Below are 17,945 nucleotides of genomic sequence, written 5' to 3' on the forward strand. Positions count from 1 at the left end.
CGAAAATGTTGATGATTATTTTTATTACTTTTGAAAGCAACAGAAAAAATACTCTGCTTACCCTAGTCTAGTAGACACATCAGCAACCGTTTTGTTCATTAAAGCTGAATTCTGGAAAATCATATATTCAGTGCCTTCCTTTTGGCTATTGTTTTCCTCCCATTTTGGACAATAGTCATATGGTCGCAATAGTGTATCATTGCCATCTGGTTGTGATACATGGACTGTTTGCCAAACATTTGTTCCGAAAAGACCTTCAACGTATGCCTTGAAACTTTCTTCAGTTCTTTGGGTTTCAGTGCGACGGAACTGTGTTTTTTTTTTAAAAGAAAAATAGAAAAATGTAATCCTTTAAATAAAATACAATTTTTTTGTTTAGTGCTTACCAAATAGTTTTGAGGTCTATAATCTTTGGTAAGTATATTTGGATATTGACGTTGATAAGTTTTAGCCAAAAGTTTTAAGTCTTCCCAGCCCTAAAAAGAAAGAAACAAAGAATATGAATACAAACAATTTAGGAAAGGCAGCTTAAACTATTAAGATCTTAATAAAATGTGGCGCTGGTCCCGCAATTCTGTCTGCCTCTGTCCCTGTATATCTTGATTTTACAACCGTAACTATTTAAGCGATTTTGTTCAAACTTGGTAATTTGAGGTTTGGAGATTCGCTATAGGAAATGAAAAAAACTAACTTTTCATAAAAATTGTTTAAACGGTTTTGATTAAAATTTTTAGTCTTCTTTCGCAAATTTGTTCTTATTTATAAAGTAAAAAAAAAAACAAAACCTTGAACCTTTATTAATGGTACCAGTCATAAAATCACTGTCTTAATTTAATAATTTTGTATACAATACCTCTTTAGAAAGCATTAAGTATTATTTTCGTTTTAGCAAATACCCACTTTCAGATTTTGTTAAAGATTTCAATTTTTAATAACGAAGAAAAATAACAAAAATAATTAAAAAATTATTATTGAAATTATTTTCATTTTAAGAAAAAAAGTATGCATTTCCTTTTCGATTTTTTTTTTTTTTGTGATTCAAGCATATATTTTTAATAATATCGTCGAATGCAATATTACTAAAGATAATTTTGTATATCTTTAATTTTACAAAATTAGAACAAAATCGATTAAGCCGTAAAGGAGATTTATAGAAATGTTCAAAAAATCAGACGCAAAATCCAAATACAAGAATTTAATTTTGATCAGGGCGAGTAAAAAGTATAAATATATAAAAATCTGAACAATATTAGAGGATTTTTTTTTTATTTATTTGGAGACGATTGAGCGAATGTTTTCATTAATTTTCGAAAAAAAAAACAAAGTGCCATAGTTTTAACGATGCATATCAAAGACATAAAATCAAAAGTCAAAAATAATGGTTTTCTGCTTAAAACTCCTAAATAATGAACCTTTAAATATTTTATGCCCACTTTATAGATTTGAATGTTACCCTACAAATTTGTGCGACACTGTTTCATACGATCAATTAGTTGCAAAATACATTAAAAAATTAAGAAAAGAAACTTAAATTGTTAAAAATTATATATGTTTTCAACGGTTAATTTGATTACGGCTTCCCACAATTTTTTAAATATTGAGTGATTTGGATTTTTTTTTTCGGAACAAAAATGACGGTAGCTGTCAATATCAATTTTATAAAAGCATACCTAATTTTTTCAAATCGCTCTTACGATTTTGTTAAAAAAAAATCAAATTCTAATATCATTGGTCTGCAAGAAAATCCTCCTTTAAATAAAACTATACTTTTCTAAAGGATTTTGGTATGCTGATTCCGAATCCGAAGTCAGAATTGACGTCACGTTTTTTAGATATTCCTGTTAGAAAATCTGAAAAATCCATTTTTTTGCTGTTTTCTAAGAAATATTTTAGCATAATGTAATGTTTTTCAATTAAAATTGTTACGGTTTAAGAACTTATTTTTTCTTTCAAATTCAGCTTCAATCTTCTCAATATCTCTTTTCATCTCCGAGATATCTTAATTTAAGTAAGTTTAGTAGGTTTGGCATATCTTACCATAAAATAACTGATCTCTTAAAATTAATATATCTTTCTCCCTAGAACAAAAGTATACTTTTCTAATGGACTTTAGTGTGCTGATTTTGAATTCGAACTCAAAAAATGTCGGTCAGCTCTGGTTTTTGAGATATAGTATTTTTTTTGAGATTTTCAAAAAAAAAACTTGATTTTGTGATACTTTAGTGCGAATATCTCAAAATCCTGACGTGATAGAATTTTTTTGAGTTTGGATTCTAACTCAGCACATCAAAAACTATAAGAAAATATACTTTTGTTTCTAGGAGAAACAAATCTGAAGCTTTACAAGGCAGTTTATCGAATGGTTTATTACAAATAAGATATTTCTAAATAGAAAAATAGTATATAAATATACAAAACACGTAAAAATTGTGGTTTTCTTTACATATTTGACTTTTGAAATATAATGGGCGTTGATATTTTACATTTTCTTTAATTAAGGTGGTTTTGTTCAGTGTATTCTAACATTCTTTTGATGAAAAAAAAAAATTGTTTAAAAGTCATTATTGAAGGTAGCTGTTTTATATTTTTGTTTAACTATTCAATTTTTCCGAAACCACTGACATGGCTCTTTTTGATTATAATTTAAAAATTTCCTTTAATTCTCTACAAAAAAAATTTCTAAAAAAACTGTAAAAATATTTTGATTACTTTTCTAAATTGATCTCAAAACATTTTTTTTTACAAAGTTAGCTTAATTTAATTTTTTAAATGTATCCTTGAATTTTCTGTAAGGTGATTCGTTATTAAGATATTGATAGTCAAAGTCAAAAGTATGAGTTTTGGTATGATGACTGGTATTGCAGTCTAAAAAAATCGTAAAATTTTGAAACAAACAGAATTTTGAAGCCAAATAAATAACTTTTCTAAAAATTTTCACACTTTTTTATTTGAAAGGTAAAAACAAAAAAATTTTTAAATTTTGGTTTTTGAACATTTTCATAGATTAAGCTATTTTACTGTTAGAAATAAAGTATTTTGTTATAAAAATCTAAAACTAGAAGAATGTAGCTTTCACATGCTTTTTGTTTTGTCATGAAGCGATCATTTTTTTACTGAGATACAGCCTATCCAAAAACTCTAATTTCCTTAATTTTTTGGGCTAGTGTAAATAATAACGTTAATTGAAAGTTAAATAAGATAAAATTAATATAAAATAAAATTTAAAATAAAGTGAATAAAGGATTTACCTGAGGAGTCAACATATTTTCCATTTCTGGTGTAATACTTGAATTGAATTTCCATGTTTTTATTGAAAAGAAATCTTCAGCACATAAGGCACCAGTATCTGGTTTTGTTTTAAGAACTTTATAGTTATTTACAATTTTATCTCGCATCTAAAAAATAAAAAATGTTGATATTTTTATTTCAAAAACAATAGGAAATGTAAATAAAATTGTTACCTCTTCAAGATGACCTGCTTTTCCTATCGTTTTTGCTGATGGCAATCTTGTCCCATGTCTGGTCAATGTCCACATTTTTGTTGGTGAGCAATCTATTAAATATATTGCTTAACCTTAATGAAAAGTTTTATAAATTTATTCTTCTTACTTGGAAGTATATTTCGTTCGATATCATTGCCCTTTGCCAATGTGTAGGCAGTTTTTGATGTGAATCGAAGTGTTTGGGGTCGAGATTTATCTGTTCCAAAGCAGTATTCTTCGCAACATTCTGATGAAGCATAAGCTTCATATTGACTTAAAGCTAGTATCACTGTTATCCAAAGCACTTTCATTTCTGTAAAAAAAAGTAAATTAAATAATTAAAGATTCCATTACAAAAAAAATTAATTATATATAAAAAAAATTGTATTCAAATAAAAAATAGATCAATGTGCCTTAACTAACTACTTAGATGATCAAAAGTCGCAGCGCTGTCAAATTCAAGAATTTCAAATTAATTTCGGTTCTAAAATTCAAATTAATTTCAAAAGGTACACAACTTGATGGTAATAGGAATGAAATTCAATTAAATATATTAAAAAAATAGACAACATAAAAGCTGTCTCAGGTACACTTTTAATTGTGAATATTAAATATTCAAAAAAAAAAAAAAAAATAACATACCATCAAATTATAATCTAAATAATTTGCACGCACTGAAGGGATTATGACAGCGATTACGTGTATAGTTAGTTACCTACAATTAAATTGTTCAAACACAGCGTGTCTAAAATTTTCTACATAGAGGTTTAAATAGGAAGAATATTGTTAAGTTACGGTCAGTAACCTCCTTTCTTATAGAGAGATTTAAAAGCGGTACCAAATTAGTTTTTCTATATTAAGCTTGTCTAAAAAATGTAATTATACCAAAAAAAATTTAAAAAAAAAAAATTATAATGAATCTAAATTACAAATTCGAAAACGTATAGAAACGTAATATGGAAGCTCTTAATTTGAGTAGGTATATCTACAATGTTTAACTTCAAAATAACCGCCACTTTTTGACTGCAACAAAAAGCGCCAAACTATTTCATTTTTCCAATAAATTAATTAATTCAATTTCAATTAACCCCATATCCAATCAAAAAATAAAAACTGCCTCTAGCGTGGCGCTTAAAAAAAAAACACAAGTTATTGGTCTATGTGACACACATGCCACTTTATTTTATTAGTATTTCTTTTTTTAATCGAGTAAAAAAGAAGAGTTGCAAACACTTTGGTGGGATTAATGGTATTTAAAAATAAAGAAAAACACTCATTCGAGCGAGAACACGTGTTTTCATTTTTCTGACGTATATTATTTTCTGATGGTTCTTTACAAATATGGTACAAAACATACCTACAAGTATTAATAGTACATGAGTGAAGAGGAAATACATGTTGCTTGGTAAAAAAAAAGAGAAGTTAAATAATAAAGAAAAAAAATAATTCCCCACTGTCAACAATTGAATTATTATTATTATTGACTTTAATATCAATAGAGAATAAAGGAACTTGTTGGTTTCTTTTTTTTTTAAAGCTTCTTTAATGGCGCTTCGTGGTAATTTATAATAATTATATGTCAATTGGATATAGTATTCATTATAATTCATGATTAAGTTCAAGAGACTTATGATTTATGACAAATTTGGTAAAATATTTATGATATGATGCCAAAAAAGCAGTTTGTTAATATGGACAAGCCAATAGTATGTATATAGTTCGTAACGTTAAGAAGTTGCCGTCACATTTAAATAAAAATACAATAGGTTTTAAAAATAATACTAAATGATAATACCTTGAACCGATATTTTAAACAAAAGAAAAAGACCGAAATTTTCTATTTATAACAAGACCGTATTAGGTATGAATGTTTGATTACATAAAGATTCACAAAGTAATTTCTAAAAATGGATAAATTGAAGTGCCAACAATTGTTAAGTATATAAGTGTTGAAAGCTTTTGAACAACAAACTAGAAAAATACTGAATCTTTTTCAGAGTTTTGGCTGACAGGAAATAGGGAAAATCCATTGATTGATGGTATTTCAGAAACATTTCAGTGATTTGTGCTTAAATGCAAAGTTGTTAAACTAAACAAAGTAAACCCTTCCCGAAATCAGATCAGAATGCAATTGTAAATAGTGGATGGGAGTCTTCATACATACATTCGTGTTTTTTTTTTCTAATACTCATATAGAATAAAATAAGAATGAGTAGCCACCAGGATTCGAAAAAAAAAAATCAAACTCGAGATAACAATGAGGCATCACAATACGATAATAGAGAATGCCAAAAAGTGGGTCTCGCAATTCTGTTATTGGAGCTTTCCATTGAAGCGTTTATTTTTACTTAAATCTTTTTTTTATACTTAAAAGTTAAGCTGGGTGAATATAAATTTAGGAGTTAATTTCTCAAACACTTGTTAACTCTTGACAAAGAGTTATCTGCCTCTAAAGAAGTTTTTCATTGCAATAAATCCCATCTATTACCTACTCTTTTTCCTAGTTATAAAAAGTAACCATTATTCATGGAATGCCCATATTACTTAACTGATTTCAACAAAAATTTTGTAAAAACAAAACATTTTTTTATAAAAAAAAATAATTTTCAAAAAATATATTTAAAAAAACAAATTTTTTTGGGAAAAATCAATTTTTCTGATTAAGATTTATGCAATTAAATTGACGTTTTATTATTTGTAATACCAAATTTTATGATATTTTTTAAGTATTTACATCGTAAAAGTATTTAAATCGTAAAAGTTTGAAACAAAAAGAATCTTGAAGTCAAATAAATAACCCTTCTAAAAATAATAATCATTTCATCACAAAAAAATTTCCCACTTTTTATTAGAAAAGTAAAAACAAAAAAAAAATGAAGATTTTGGTTTTTGAACAGTTCCAACGATTAAGCTATTTTACCGTTAGAAATAAAATATTTTCTCACAAAAACCTAAAATTATAAAACAATGTAGCTTTCACATACTTTTTGTTTTGCCATGATGCGATCATTTTTTACTGAGGAATAATCACTAAAAAAATCACGACTTTTTCTTGTTCCCTTAATATTTTGGGCTAGTGTATTTACTTAATTTCTTATAAAATCAAACTTAAAATGTGCTTTCATGAATTTTTACATAAAAAGCTTTAATATGCTAAGCAACCTTTTCCATAATCTGAAGTGGTCACTGTGGCGTATGTGTAATATTTTTTTTCACTGCACATTGCACATGGCGGCGGTGAACCCCACAGGCGGATCACTAGTGTTATGCAAATACATACATGAGTTATGATCCAACAGACATCGAGATCATAACATAAGAATAAGAATTTTGGAAATTTTTTTTTTAATTTTTGGAACCGTTTTTTTTAATATTTTTTTTATATAAAAATGTTCGAAAATTTTTCAAACAAAATTTGATTTTATTAAAATTTATTAATCCAAAATATTAAAAAAAAATTCATAACCGTTTCCAAAAAACAAAACGATGAATTTTTTTTATTTATTAAAAATTTATATTTTCGGAAATGTGTCTTCATTTTTCGAGCTTGCATAAAAATAACAGAAATCCAGAAACAACATTATTAAAAGCGTCACTGTACCTAAAGAACAGGTAACAATGGCATGGGTGGAAGAGAAGTTCTTCCTCAAGCCCTGCTAAAATGCATACAAATTATGTGTGTATTTTCATTTTATAAGAGACTTTTTTTATATGCACGACAACTGCTCCTTAAAAACTCATAGATCTTAAAACACCAACTCCGTAGAGCTATTCTAGCAATAATGTTATAAAAACTATGTCATTCGTTTTAACTTTACCTTCCAAGTTTTAACAACCAATTACCCCGATGTAATAAATGACCATTCTTGTTCGATGAAGAACAATAAATCAATTTATTATAAAATTCGTGTCACACAGAAAACCATGTTGCACTCCAGGACAAAACAATAATCCTTATATACATATAAAAATACATATTAACGTTTTTCAATTTAGTTCACGTCTGCACTCTAAGTCAATGGAAAAAAAACCATCATGTATCTGGCATAAAAATTCAATAAGGCAAAACAGTGTTGCGAAAAACAACAAATTCTTCCCATACCACAAAGTTGACCGACCTGACCTAATAGATTTCGCTGAACTCAAAAGTGAATCACATACATATGTGTGCATCATTCATGACATAGAAAGAAAAACAAAAAAAAAAAAATACAAAATCCTCGACCAAGCCCATAAGAAGGAGTCAGCGGATATAGTAACACAACATGACTGAATGCGCGTAAAAAAAAACTAAATATATAAATTTCCACCAAGACACGCTATACTTTGCCCTGATGATAATGATGACCTTCGGTATTATCTATTACGACGTGACCATTTATTAGTCCTCTAGCACGGAACTTGAGATAGTTAAATCACTAAAGTATAGTCCTGGTGGGTTAAAGTTGGTGACCTACATACATAAATGAGATGATACAAATACGAATAAAAAAAATAGATAACATCACATGGAGTTGGTATATGTAAGGGTCTTTTTTTCGTCTGGGTCGTAGTTTTAAAACCGAAGATCTATTGGTCATCATAAAATATTGATTCGTCCTCATTCGCAAAGTTGTTTGCTGGTAACACATTCCAAGGACTTTTTTCATGTGTGTAGCCTTTGGCTTGATTGAAGCCATTAGATTTAATTACTAAATTAGGTGAAGCTTTTTGTTTTTTTAGTAGAAGTGTAAGGATTTTGAAAAATGTTAAAAATAAAAAGGTGGTCCTCAATTCAAATGTAGAATTTACATATAGGTATCTTTAGAAGAAAGAAAATTTTATTTTATGTGATTTAATTGATATGTTCAAGCCAATTAATAATTTACTGCTGCTTAAGTGATAAGCTCAAAAGAAAGTGGGCAGGACAATGTTGTTCATTAATTATGACATTAATCAAGTTGACATGTGAATAAAAGAATAATAGGGTGAAGATAAGGGCCAGAAATTACCATGAAATTATTTAGAGCGTATATATAAAAAGGTGGCTATTAAATCATTGGATATTTTCTTAATAAAGTTTCATTATGGTTACAGACATTAGTGAAACATTATTTATACAAAACATGTAATCGCTCTTTTGTTTTGAAAAATTGTTAACGTGTTAAAATTTATAGTAGGTACACTGTTTTTCATTGAAATTGTAGAGTTAGAAATTGTTATATTTAGGTGTGTCAAAAAGGTTGTAAACGGTTAAAAATTCTGGAGTATTTTTCAATACTTTTTGGGTAAAATCATGTATTTAATGTTAAAATGTGTTCTTCTCCAAAACTCATCACTGAAAATAAATATAAGTCATAAATAATATAATAATGGTGATATTATTGTCTCTATTCTGATTCACAAACTGTGGCTTGTAAAATCTTACTGCGCCGATCAAAATTCATCTGCAATGTATTGCCTCGAAAAAATACAAAGCGCCTTCAAATTAGTACACATTTACAGTTTTTGATTTAATTTTTTTTTTAGAGGTACCTCAAACAATGAATTTTTTTTTCTTTTTTAAAATGACTTTTTAAAAAGAACAAAAGGATATGTTTTTCTATTACACTGGTCAACAAAATCTAACTTTTTTTTGCCACAAGAACCAAAATATACTTTTCTAGTAGTTTTTGGGGTGCTGAATTTGAATCTGGAGTCAGAAAAATTTGATTGGCCTTCGTTTTTGAAATATTACCGTTAGAAAATGTCAAAAAACGTTATTTTGGCTGTTTTCGAGGTTCTGTTTTTATGTGGGGTAATTCATTATAAACAAATTTGTAACGGTTATTATAAGAACAGATATTCTTCTTTCAAAAACTGTTTAAATTTTCCCGATATCTCTTTTATTGCTCGAGATATCTTAAGTTTCATTTAATAAGTCAAAGGGAAACTAAACTTAATTTAAAGTTTAGGTCACTGGTCACAGAATTTTTGCCACAAGAACTAAAATATACTTTTCTGAAGGTTTTCGAGTTGCTGAACTCAAATCCGCAATCTCAAAAAATTCTATTAGTCTCCGTTCTTGAAATATAACCGTTATAAAAAACCCTTTTTTGCATTTTATAACGGTAATATTTTAAGAACGAAGGCTTACAGAATTTTTCTGATTGTGGATTCGAGTTCAGCAACCCAAAAACCTTCAGAAAAGTATATTTTGATTCTTGTGGCAAAAAAAAGTGTAATTTGGTTGGCCAGTGTTGTTTCTGATTCAAAGACAGCTACTTAAATTTTAAATATCTCGGGCAATAAAAGAGATATCGGAAAGATTTAAACATTTTTTGAAAGAATAAAACAAGCTCTTATATGCACCGTTACAAATTTATTCACAATTAATTACTCCACATAAAAACATAACCTCGAAAACAGCCAAAATTATGTTTTTTGACATTTTATAACGGTAATATTTCAAAAACGAAGGCCAATCAAATTTTTCTGACTTCATATTCGGATTCAGCACCCCAAAAACTACTAGAAAAGTATATTTTGCTTCTTGTGGCAAAAACCTTCTTGACCAGTGTTATTTTAATTAATAAACCTATGCTCAAACGTTGTCTACCTTTAGAGTATTGTTTAAGCTTGTTTATCTTTTAAAAAATCTGCACATTACTACTTCTAAAAACGCAAATTCAGTTCTAAAAGGGTACAAAAATTAAATAATATAATAAAAAAAAAGTCGGATTTTTTAAGAAAAATAGTTTTATTTCCGTTATTTATGGAATATTCTCAACAATGTTATACCAATTTCAAAAGAGAATTGAACACACCAACTTTTGAGGTAACTTGCCGAAATGTCGTAGTGCATTTTTTTACACTACGGTTTATTGAATTAGGGTCATGTAAAATTTGTGTGAAATTTGCTTTAAAACTGATGCAGCTGAGTTAAAATATTTGAATGCACCTGTTAGCAGGGTTATTCAAGGTTCCGTATCAAAAGAAAAAATTGAGAAAACTTAAGATTTGTAGCCACGGCACATGAAAGAATGTCACAGGGTGACCATTTTTTCGATTTTTTTTTCGAATGCCCATAACTCCCAAAATATATGGCTGCGATTTTTTTGTCTTATTTTTCGGATAACAGTCACCACTTAACCTATCTACCGTTTTCATTTTGACGTTGACTTTTGGGACACATTTTATATTGAAATTTAATACAAAAAAGATTAAAAATAATTTTCATATTTTGGAAGTATTAAAATGTAAATTTTTTGTATTGAAAATTGTTTTAATATAAGAGCTGTATGAAAAAATACTCCAGAATTTTTAACCGTGTATCTAAATTTTATATCGCGATGGGAGGTTCGCAGGGAAGAGGTTTTGAGTTTTTCTTTTCGCGGAATTAAATCACTGTATTTTATAATAGTTTTTTTGAAATCGTTTGTAATCGAAGTGAAAACTTCTTCAAAACGTCGAAAACAAGAAATAACTATGTAGGTTATAGTATTAGTATCAATAAATTAGAAAAATTGCTTTTAAATTAATGAATATTCACAGAGCAAAAGAAAAAAAGCTATATTACCATATAAAAAATTTACCAAAATGGTTCACTATGGCGTATGCGTACTATTTTTTCAATTGAAAACTTAAGTTATTTAAAAAAAATTATATATGATCTATCTACATAATTATTGATATTTTACGACAAAATTTTCTTGAAATAGTTTTTTAAGTGATATAGTAGGGGAAATACGTCCAAAATGACATACACGGCCAATATGACATACCAGCCTTAACTTGAAATGTGTACCACATGTAACCCTACCTCCTATCTTATAAGGTGAAACCAATGATTTTTGAAATTCTGTCAAAATAACAACTCAATTGACAGCCCCAAACCAAAAATATAAAGTAAAGTGTGTTTATAGGAGCTATTGTATTTTTTATGGGGTTGGACTAATTTTGTTATTTTGGGAGTTGTATGTAGTTTTTTTTGAATATTTTATTGGGTATAACGACAGTTTACAATTTAAAGTTAAAAACTTATTAATATTTTTTATGAAATCAGGGTTGAAAACAGTGTTTTGTATAAAAATGTATCAAAACTACGATATGGACAAAATGACATACCCTACCTATGGCCAAAACGACATACCTTCAACTTCATAGAAATTGTTGTTGTTTTTTAAATTTTAACTTTAAATATGTCAAATATATGGGTATAAGCGAACTTCCGACCGCCGATCATGGTTCAGGCTATGCGGGGGCCATTGAAGCTGCTAATCAAAACAAAATGGGCGGGTTTGCAACATCAAAAACATTCGGTGTCCCGCAGGCTACATTAAGGTGAAGCATACTGGACACCAAGTTTTTTAAGTCCTATACAAAGGATTAGGTGGATTCAAAGTAGCTTTCCTTTGAAAATCTACACTTGCCAACTAATTTTTGTATTTTTTTCATATAAAATGCCATATGTCGTTTTGTCCATATAACCTATGTCATTTTGTCCATGCCATATGGACAAAATGAATTTTGATACTTTTTTTTCAAAGTTTTAATTTATTTAAATTTATTTATTTTTTTAATACAAAAACTATTATAAAATATTCCTAATAATATAAAGAATGAATAAAAAATGCAAAGATTGTGTTATACACCACGGGCATTATTTTATTGACGAAAAAGCTTATGGTATGTCATATTGGACGTACTTCCCCTACATACAATAAACATAACTTTACAAGATTCAGTGCAATTAACAGCATTGGAGTAACATGAAACACATACACAGGAATACACATAATAGTTTGTTTTCACTTTATCCTAAGTGGGTAATTTCGCAAATTATATCATTTCGAATGTCAAATCATATAGGAAATTATTTCATTTAACATTCTAAATGAGCTAATTTGCGAAATTACCTCATTTAGGCTAGTGAAAACAGGCTATAAGACACATAAACAATGTTAATTAAACATGCATAAGACCATTGATAGTTTTTATGTAGAGCTTCAATTATTAAGTTTCATTTGAGTGAATGGCAGTTAGGCTTAAAGGTTAAATTATTATTTAAATTTTCCCTTTGGAATTCGTGAAATAATCATTACATTAAAAGTTTTCAGTTTAATAAAAAATCAATAGATTGACATCATTTTACATAATTTTAAAACTTAGGACCGAAATACGGGTTTTTAGACCTAAAATTCTAGCCTCGTCAAATTTTCTCCAATTTTAAATTTCTTTAGACTTTGTGCCAGTACTTTTGACCGGACCTACTTAAATTTATGTATTAAAATTTGAGATTTTTTTTAAAGCTTAAGATATAGCTTAAAAGGGTCTCCGAATTTTAAAAAAGTGGAAGAAATGCTAAACTTTTAGATTCAATCCAAAAACTCTACACCCAAATATTTCATAAAAGAACAAAAATACTCTTCCATTTAAATCTGTTAAAACATTTCAAAATCAACGAAGAATGCCTTAGTAAAAAATAGTTGAAGCCTTAAAACAATGAAAAACGGGTTTTTGACAATTACTTGAAATTTTGGCCCGTATGCATAAAGAAAAGTAAATACTAGCAATATGAAATTGTTCGTCTTGTTAATGTTAGCTCTTATAACATTTCCGAAGATTGGAGCATTAAATTTTGCCTTTAAAAATATGAATGCGTTCCAATATTGTATAACAATATATAACTTAAATCGAATTAACAGCTCTAGTTATTAAGGCAAAAATTACCTTCTAATTTATTTAATTTTATCTATTGATTTTTAGTATTAATTAAAAAAAAATTGAACTGAAATGATTTTTCATTGCATTTAATTTCTTATAACGCTACGGTAACCCTTTAAATTCTGTAATCATTTAGCATACTGTGGGAATATTTCTCATTCATAATTACTATACAATCTGTGGCGATTGTCTGAGTCTTTAAAAACTCATCAAAAAAGAGGTTAGATCCGATGTCAGAAAATTGATAACAAACGACACATTCAAGGGTATTTGTGTTTGTTCGATGAACTGTCAGTTATAAAGTACATCTTCAGCTCGAACATCAAAGTCTAGTTGCAATGGGTGATCATGATCATATACACTGAGACAATCAAAACATGGTTTAATATATTACCCTCTTTCACTTCCTTCGCCTACAAGCTTTGTTTCCTCATCTTCGATTGAGTTGCCTCATCACTGTATAATGGTCGAATGATATCAAAAGTTGTAAATTTACTTGATAGACGCAATTAAGAACTTATATTTCTCAAAATTCGAGCTTCTTAATCGACTGATAAATCTGGCAATGACCCATTCCGGATAAAGTACTTATACTTTTTCCCATGACGGCGAAAAGAAAACTTTTAAGACAAATGAAGACAAATTCACTTTGCCAAAGTTCTTTAAAATAAATATTTCAATATAAACAAAAATTTATCTATGTACTTGAATATTGTAATTTGTAATACAATAAATTTTGTACCACCAAGTAAATTCATATTAATTTTTTTCTTGTTTTTGTGAAAAATTTTAAGTTTTTGAAAATGAAAATTCAAAACATCTGTCGCCTGGGTGTTGTATATTCAACTTGTCAGCTGTCAACTGCCAACTATATTTTTATATATTCTAATAAAATCAAAACAAATTGATATTGAAATACTTAAACACTGTGCCGAAAATAGTTCCAGTTGGCAATGTTTCCTAAACATTTCTATATCGAAAGTTATTTTATACTAAAACCAAAGTATTTTTATTCAAAGTCAGCCAGCAGCAGCAAGCAAAAAATTAAAATAATAATAAACATTCGCCTTGATAGTTTGATAGTTCATTTTGGTTTATTTATTTCTTTTATTTATGTATATTTAGCGGGAAATTTTAAAGAGCAATAACCCTATATCAATTTTTGGGAGACACTTTCTTGAAGGCTGTAAAAACAAAAAGAAATATTCAAAAACAAACATTTATTATTTTTTTTTTTTTTTGAAAATTAACATAATTTTTTTTATAGAAACTGAATTTGAATTATGAAAAAAAAACATGTGCGGGTTGTTTGTTGTAGAATTCGATCTTTAATTAATATTGATTGCATGATATCATCCATATACACTTTAGGAATTTTAATTTTAGATATTATTCTTAAATAATTACGAATTTTCAATTGGAAATTCAAGTCAAAGGGTAGGGTAGGATAAAGTATGTTTTTTTTTTATTTAATTAAGTTTTTTATAGTTTTCATATTGCGTCACGAATAATAAAATGGCATTGCCACTTACGCAAACGCGGGTGGTAATTGGTCAGGAAGCTATTGTCTGGAGAGGTTTTTTTTATGTTTCAATATGTAGGAATAGTTCTGGCGGCATGTCCGTGTGATTATACTTCTTATGTTTTACTTCCTATATTATGACGTAAATTTCTCCCTTCCTGGGGATAGTTACAAGTGTTTTTCCTTATGCGGGTAATTGGAAAGACGTGTTTAGAATATAATTTAGCTTTAGATAAGTTATGTGATGATGAAAAAATGAAGGGTATACATTTTTTATTTAGTGAAAAATTCTTCAAACATTGGACAAATTTAGATATGGTACGTCATTTAGGGACTATGAATTCTAAAAATTTCATCATTTAAGCAATCATACATTTAAGGAATTTTTAAATATTATATGTAGGTATGTAATATCATGTAATTCAAGGCTCTCAAAGTTTGTGTTTAAATGATTATGTTTTGAATTAGGGATAAAATATAAAGATCTTTTGCAGTTCTTAAACTGGAATCACCTCCGTTGTATATTTTGATTTATGTGATAATTATTATTTTTCAAAATAATCACTATGTGAAAACTTAGACGATAATAATGTTGCTAATGTTTGCATGCGGTCTATAAAGCATATGGGAAATTAAGTGAAATCGACTAGCATCAGTAATGGGGTAGTGTGGTGCACCATGGAGCTGTTGATGTGAACCAAAGTTTTTAGACCTACCTTTGATTATATTTCGTGTTGAAACGTTTTATGATATTGCCTTTTCAACGGGGTTCTCAGGATCTCTCCTTTAAACGTGTTAAATTTTTTTAGAGATGGTATTTTTAACATGAAAGCTTCCTCGGATCTTCGTACTTCTAATTCTATCAAGAAATTCTATCTACAAGAAAGTCTCTACTCGAAAAATATACAAGTGCCGATTTTCAATGCGAACAGCAAAAGCAGCATTTTGAAACTTTGAAAGCAGAATTTTTAAAGGGAATTTTTACCCCAGCTTGGAAACTCTTCAATAATGAAACAATTTTTTCAAAATTAACATCCTAAGGACTATAAAAAATCATTTAAAACACTATCCTGCTTTTTGGTTCATGCTGAGCGTTCAGGAGGTTAATATATGTAACTCAGACAAACAATTTCACAAACGAAATTTTGTCTAAAATTATTTGAAAAAAATGTGTTCAATTTTGTAAAAAATCTATTAATAAAAATTATTGAAATAAAAATAGCTCATACTCGTACTATTTAAATTGTGTTTTCTATTTTCATTTTAGGAGTGTTGTTTTTTTTTAATTTTTCATAAAGTATTGAATAAAGCAATTTGAAGTAGGTACCTTGAACCCCAAACGAGATTTTTGAGATTAAACACGAATTTCATTCGTACCGGAAATTTTCTACGAATCACGAAAAAAATAATCACAAAATTCGTATCGTAATGACAATTTGTATATATGAAATTTTCTACTATGACCGGATTGTTTTTCCGGTATTCGAAGTAAATTCCCAATGTGTGGTCTATTGCAAAACAGATCTAGAGGCGTTAAGAACTTGGAAGTTTTTATTAAAAAGTAAAAAAGAAATGGTACAATCTTAAGACCAATCATCATTTAAGGTTTTCCAGTTGGGTAAAATATCTCTAAGATAGATGTATATCAGTCAATTTATTTCAAGTTTAAGATGGAATTATAATTTAACAAATTAGGTACATTCTTAGGCCGTGTGTGAATTGTGTTTTTTTACGCTATTGAGGTGAATACAAAAATTTCAGCTGTATGGCTTATTGTTTAATATTTTTTTCTGCCTCTTTTCTGCCATAAAACTTCTTTTTAATAAAAAAAACAAAACCATCTGCAAAAAAAATTTAACCTAATTTAACTAGGTCCCAGAGCCCATTAAATTTTTATCGGCTGAAAATTTTGTATTCACCTCCATAGTGTCAAAAATTTTACACGGTGTTAACTATTTAACGCAATTCACACACGGCCTTAGACGAATAGAACCGAAAGCGAATGAAACGAGAGCAATTCTTCAAAGTACTAGCATTTAAATGGTCAAAAGAAATCCAGCAAGTACTCTGAGAATTTAAAGAATTACCAAAAATTCTGATTCACCAATTCACCCCAATAGGTTTGTGAACTGTATAAAATATCTCACGTCTATAAATCTATTTGCATTCATCTTAATCATCTGGAAGAAACTACGATGTAAAATGTATCATTAATATTCATCTAGCTATTGTCAGTATGAAACCACACCTGAATATATATTATTTGTCAATTTGACACGTGATGCATGACAGACAGCCAGAATGCTACTACTCAAAATAATCTAGAATCTATACATTAATCATTTTTGATTGATAGGTCAAAAATATTAATCAACACCAATAACAAATAAACAAATAAATATTATAATCAATCGATAGTGACAATTATCTATTCAAATAATTGTAATTTTTCTGTAAGTTACAATTTTTATACGAATAGTTTCATTATTTGTTTGCATAATTTTGTTTCTCAACAAATCAAAACACACCTTTTTTTGGTGCATCTTTAAAAAAAATATACAGAATTTTATAACTGAAACAATATTAATCACGTAATTCATCAATGTGCAAATAGAGTTGGCAACCCTGCCTCCTGTCAAACATATATTACATTTGATCGGGCAATTAGAAGCACTTGTAATTACATAAAAAGCACATTCAAATTGCGCATCTTTCATCAATAAAACTCACTTACAGTTAGATAAAATTATTAGATATTCATCTCCATACGGGAGTTCATAAATTAAAAACAGAAAGAACCAAACAAATTGTAGAGCAATAATAAATTCTTGTTTGCAAAACGTAATACTGCGAGTACGTATAATTGTACACATAGATTTAGCTGTATCTTGGAGGTACCCCGACAATATTTTTTTAAGGTTAATCAACTTGACATGAATCAGCCGGTCCGATATTGGTCGTTCGGTGTGTCACTGTGTCACAAAGAATCGCTTATTTTTTTCTTTTTCTGACGTAATATTTTTAAGAAAACGAAGACAGTGTGTGGGGGTGTTGCGGTGAGCTTGTTGTTTATTTTTTAAAGTTTTTTTTTTTCTCTAAACGATCTATGATAGAGTTCGGAAGACCAGACAAGTCGTTTTCTATAGAGGGTAGATAACATACATATATCCAATAAATTGAAAGACAGCAAATGCATTAATTTTTTTTTTTCTTCATCCCCGCTGCATGGGGGCATTGGAAATATTTAGTTGCATAAT

At 28.2% G+C, this 17,945-nt stretch overlaps 1 protein-coding gene across 2 annotated transcripts in view; it reads right to left on the bottom strand.

Annotated features, from left to right (window-relative positions):
* Nucleotides 1-17,945, bottom strand: part of LOC129909221 (multiple inositol polyphosphate phosphatase 1-like) — a 29,911-nt gene that overhangs the window by 949 nt on the left and 11,017 nt on the right. For both annotated transcript variants that reach the window (XM_055986257.1, XM_055986258.1), the window contains exons 2-6: nt 3,610-3,795; nt 3,462-3,553; nt 3,249-3,395; nt 387-476; nt 62-309 (exon numbers count right to left, since the gene is read on the bottom strand). In XM_055986257.1, coding sequence (XP_055842232.1) covers nt 62-309; nt 387-476; nt 3,249-3,395; nt 3,462-3,553; nt 3,610-3,793 — 761 coding nt within the window. In that variant the 5' untranslated portion in view covers nt 3,794-3,795. The remainder of the gene's footprint in view (nt 1-61; nt 310-386; nt 477-3,248; nt 3,396-3,461; nt 3,554-3,609; nt 3,796-17,945) is intronic.

Source organism: Episyrphus balteatus, chromosome 2 (assembly GCF_945859705.1).
Source record: "Episyrphus balteatus chromosome 2, idEpiBalt1.1, whole genome shotgun sequence".
Taxonomy (NCBI): domain Eukaryota; kingdom Metazoa; phylum Arthropoda; class Insecta; order Diptera; family Syrphidae; genus Episyrphus; species Episyrphus balteatus.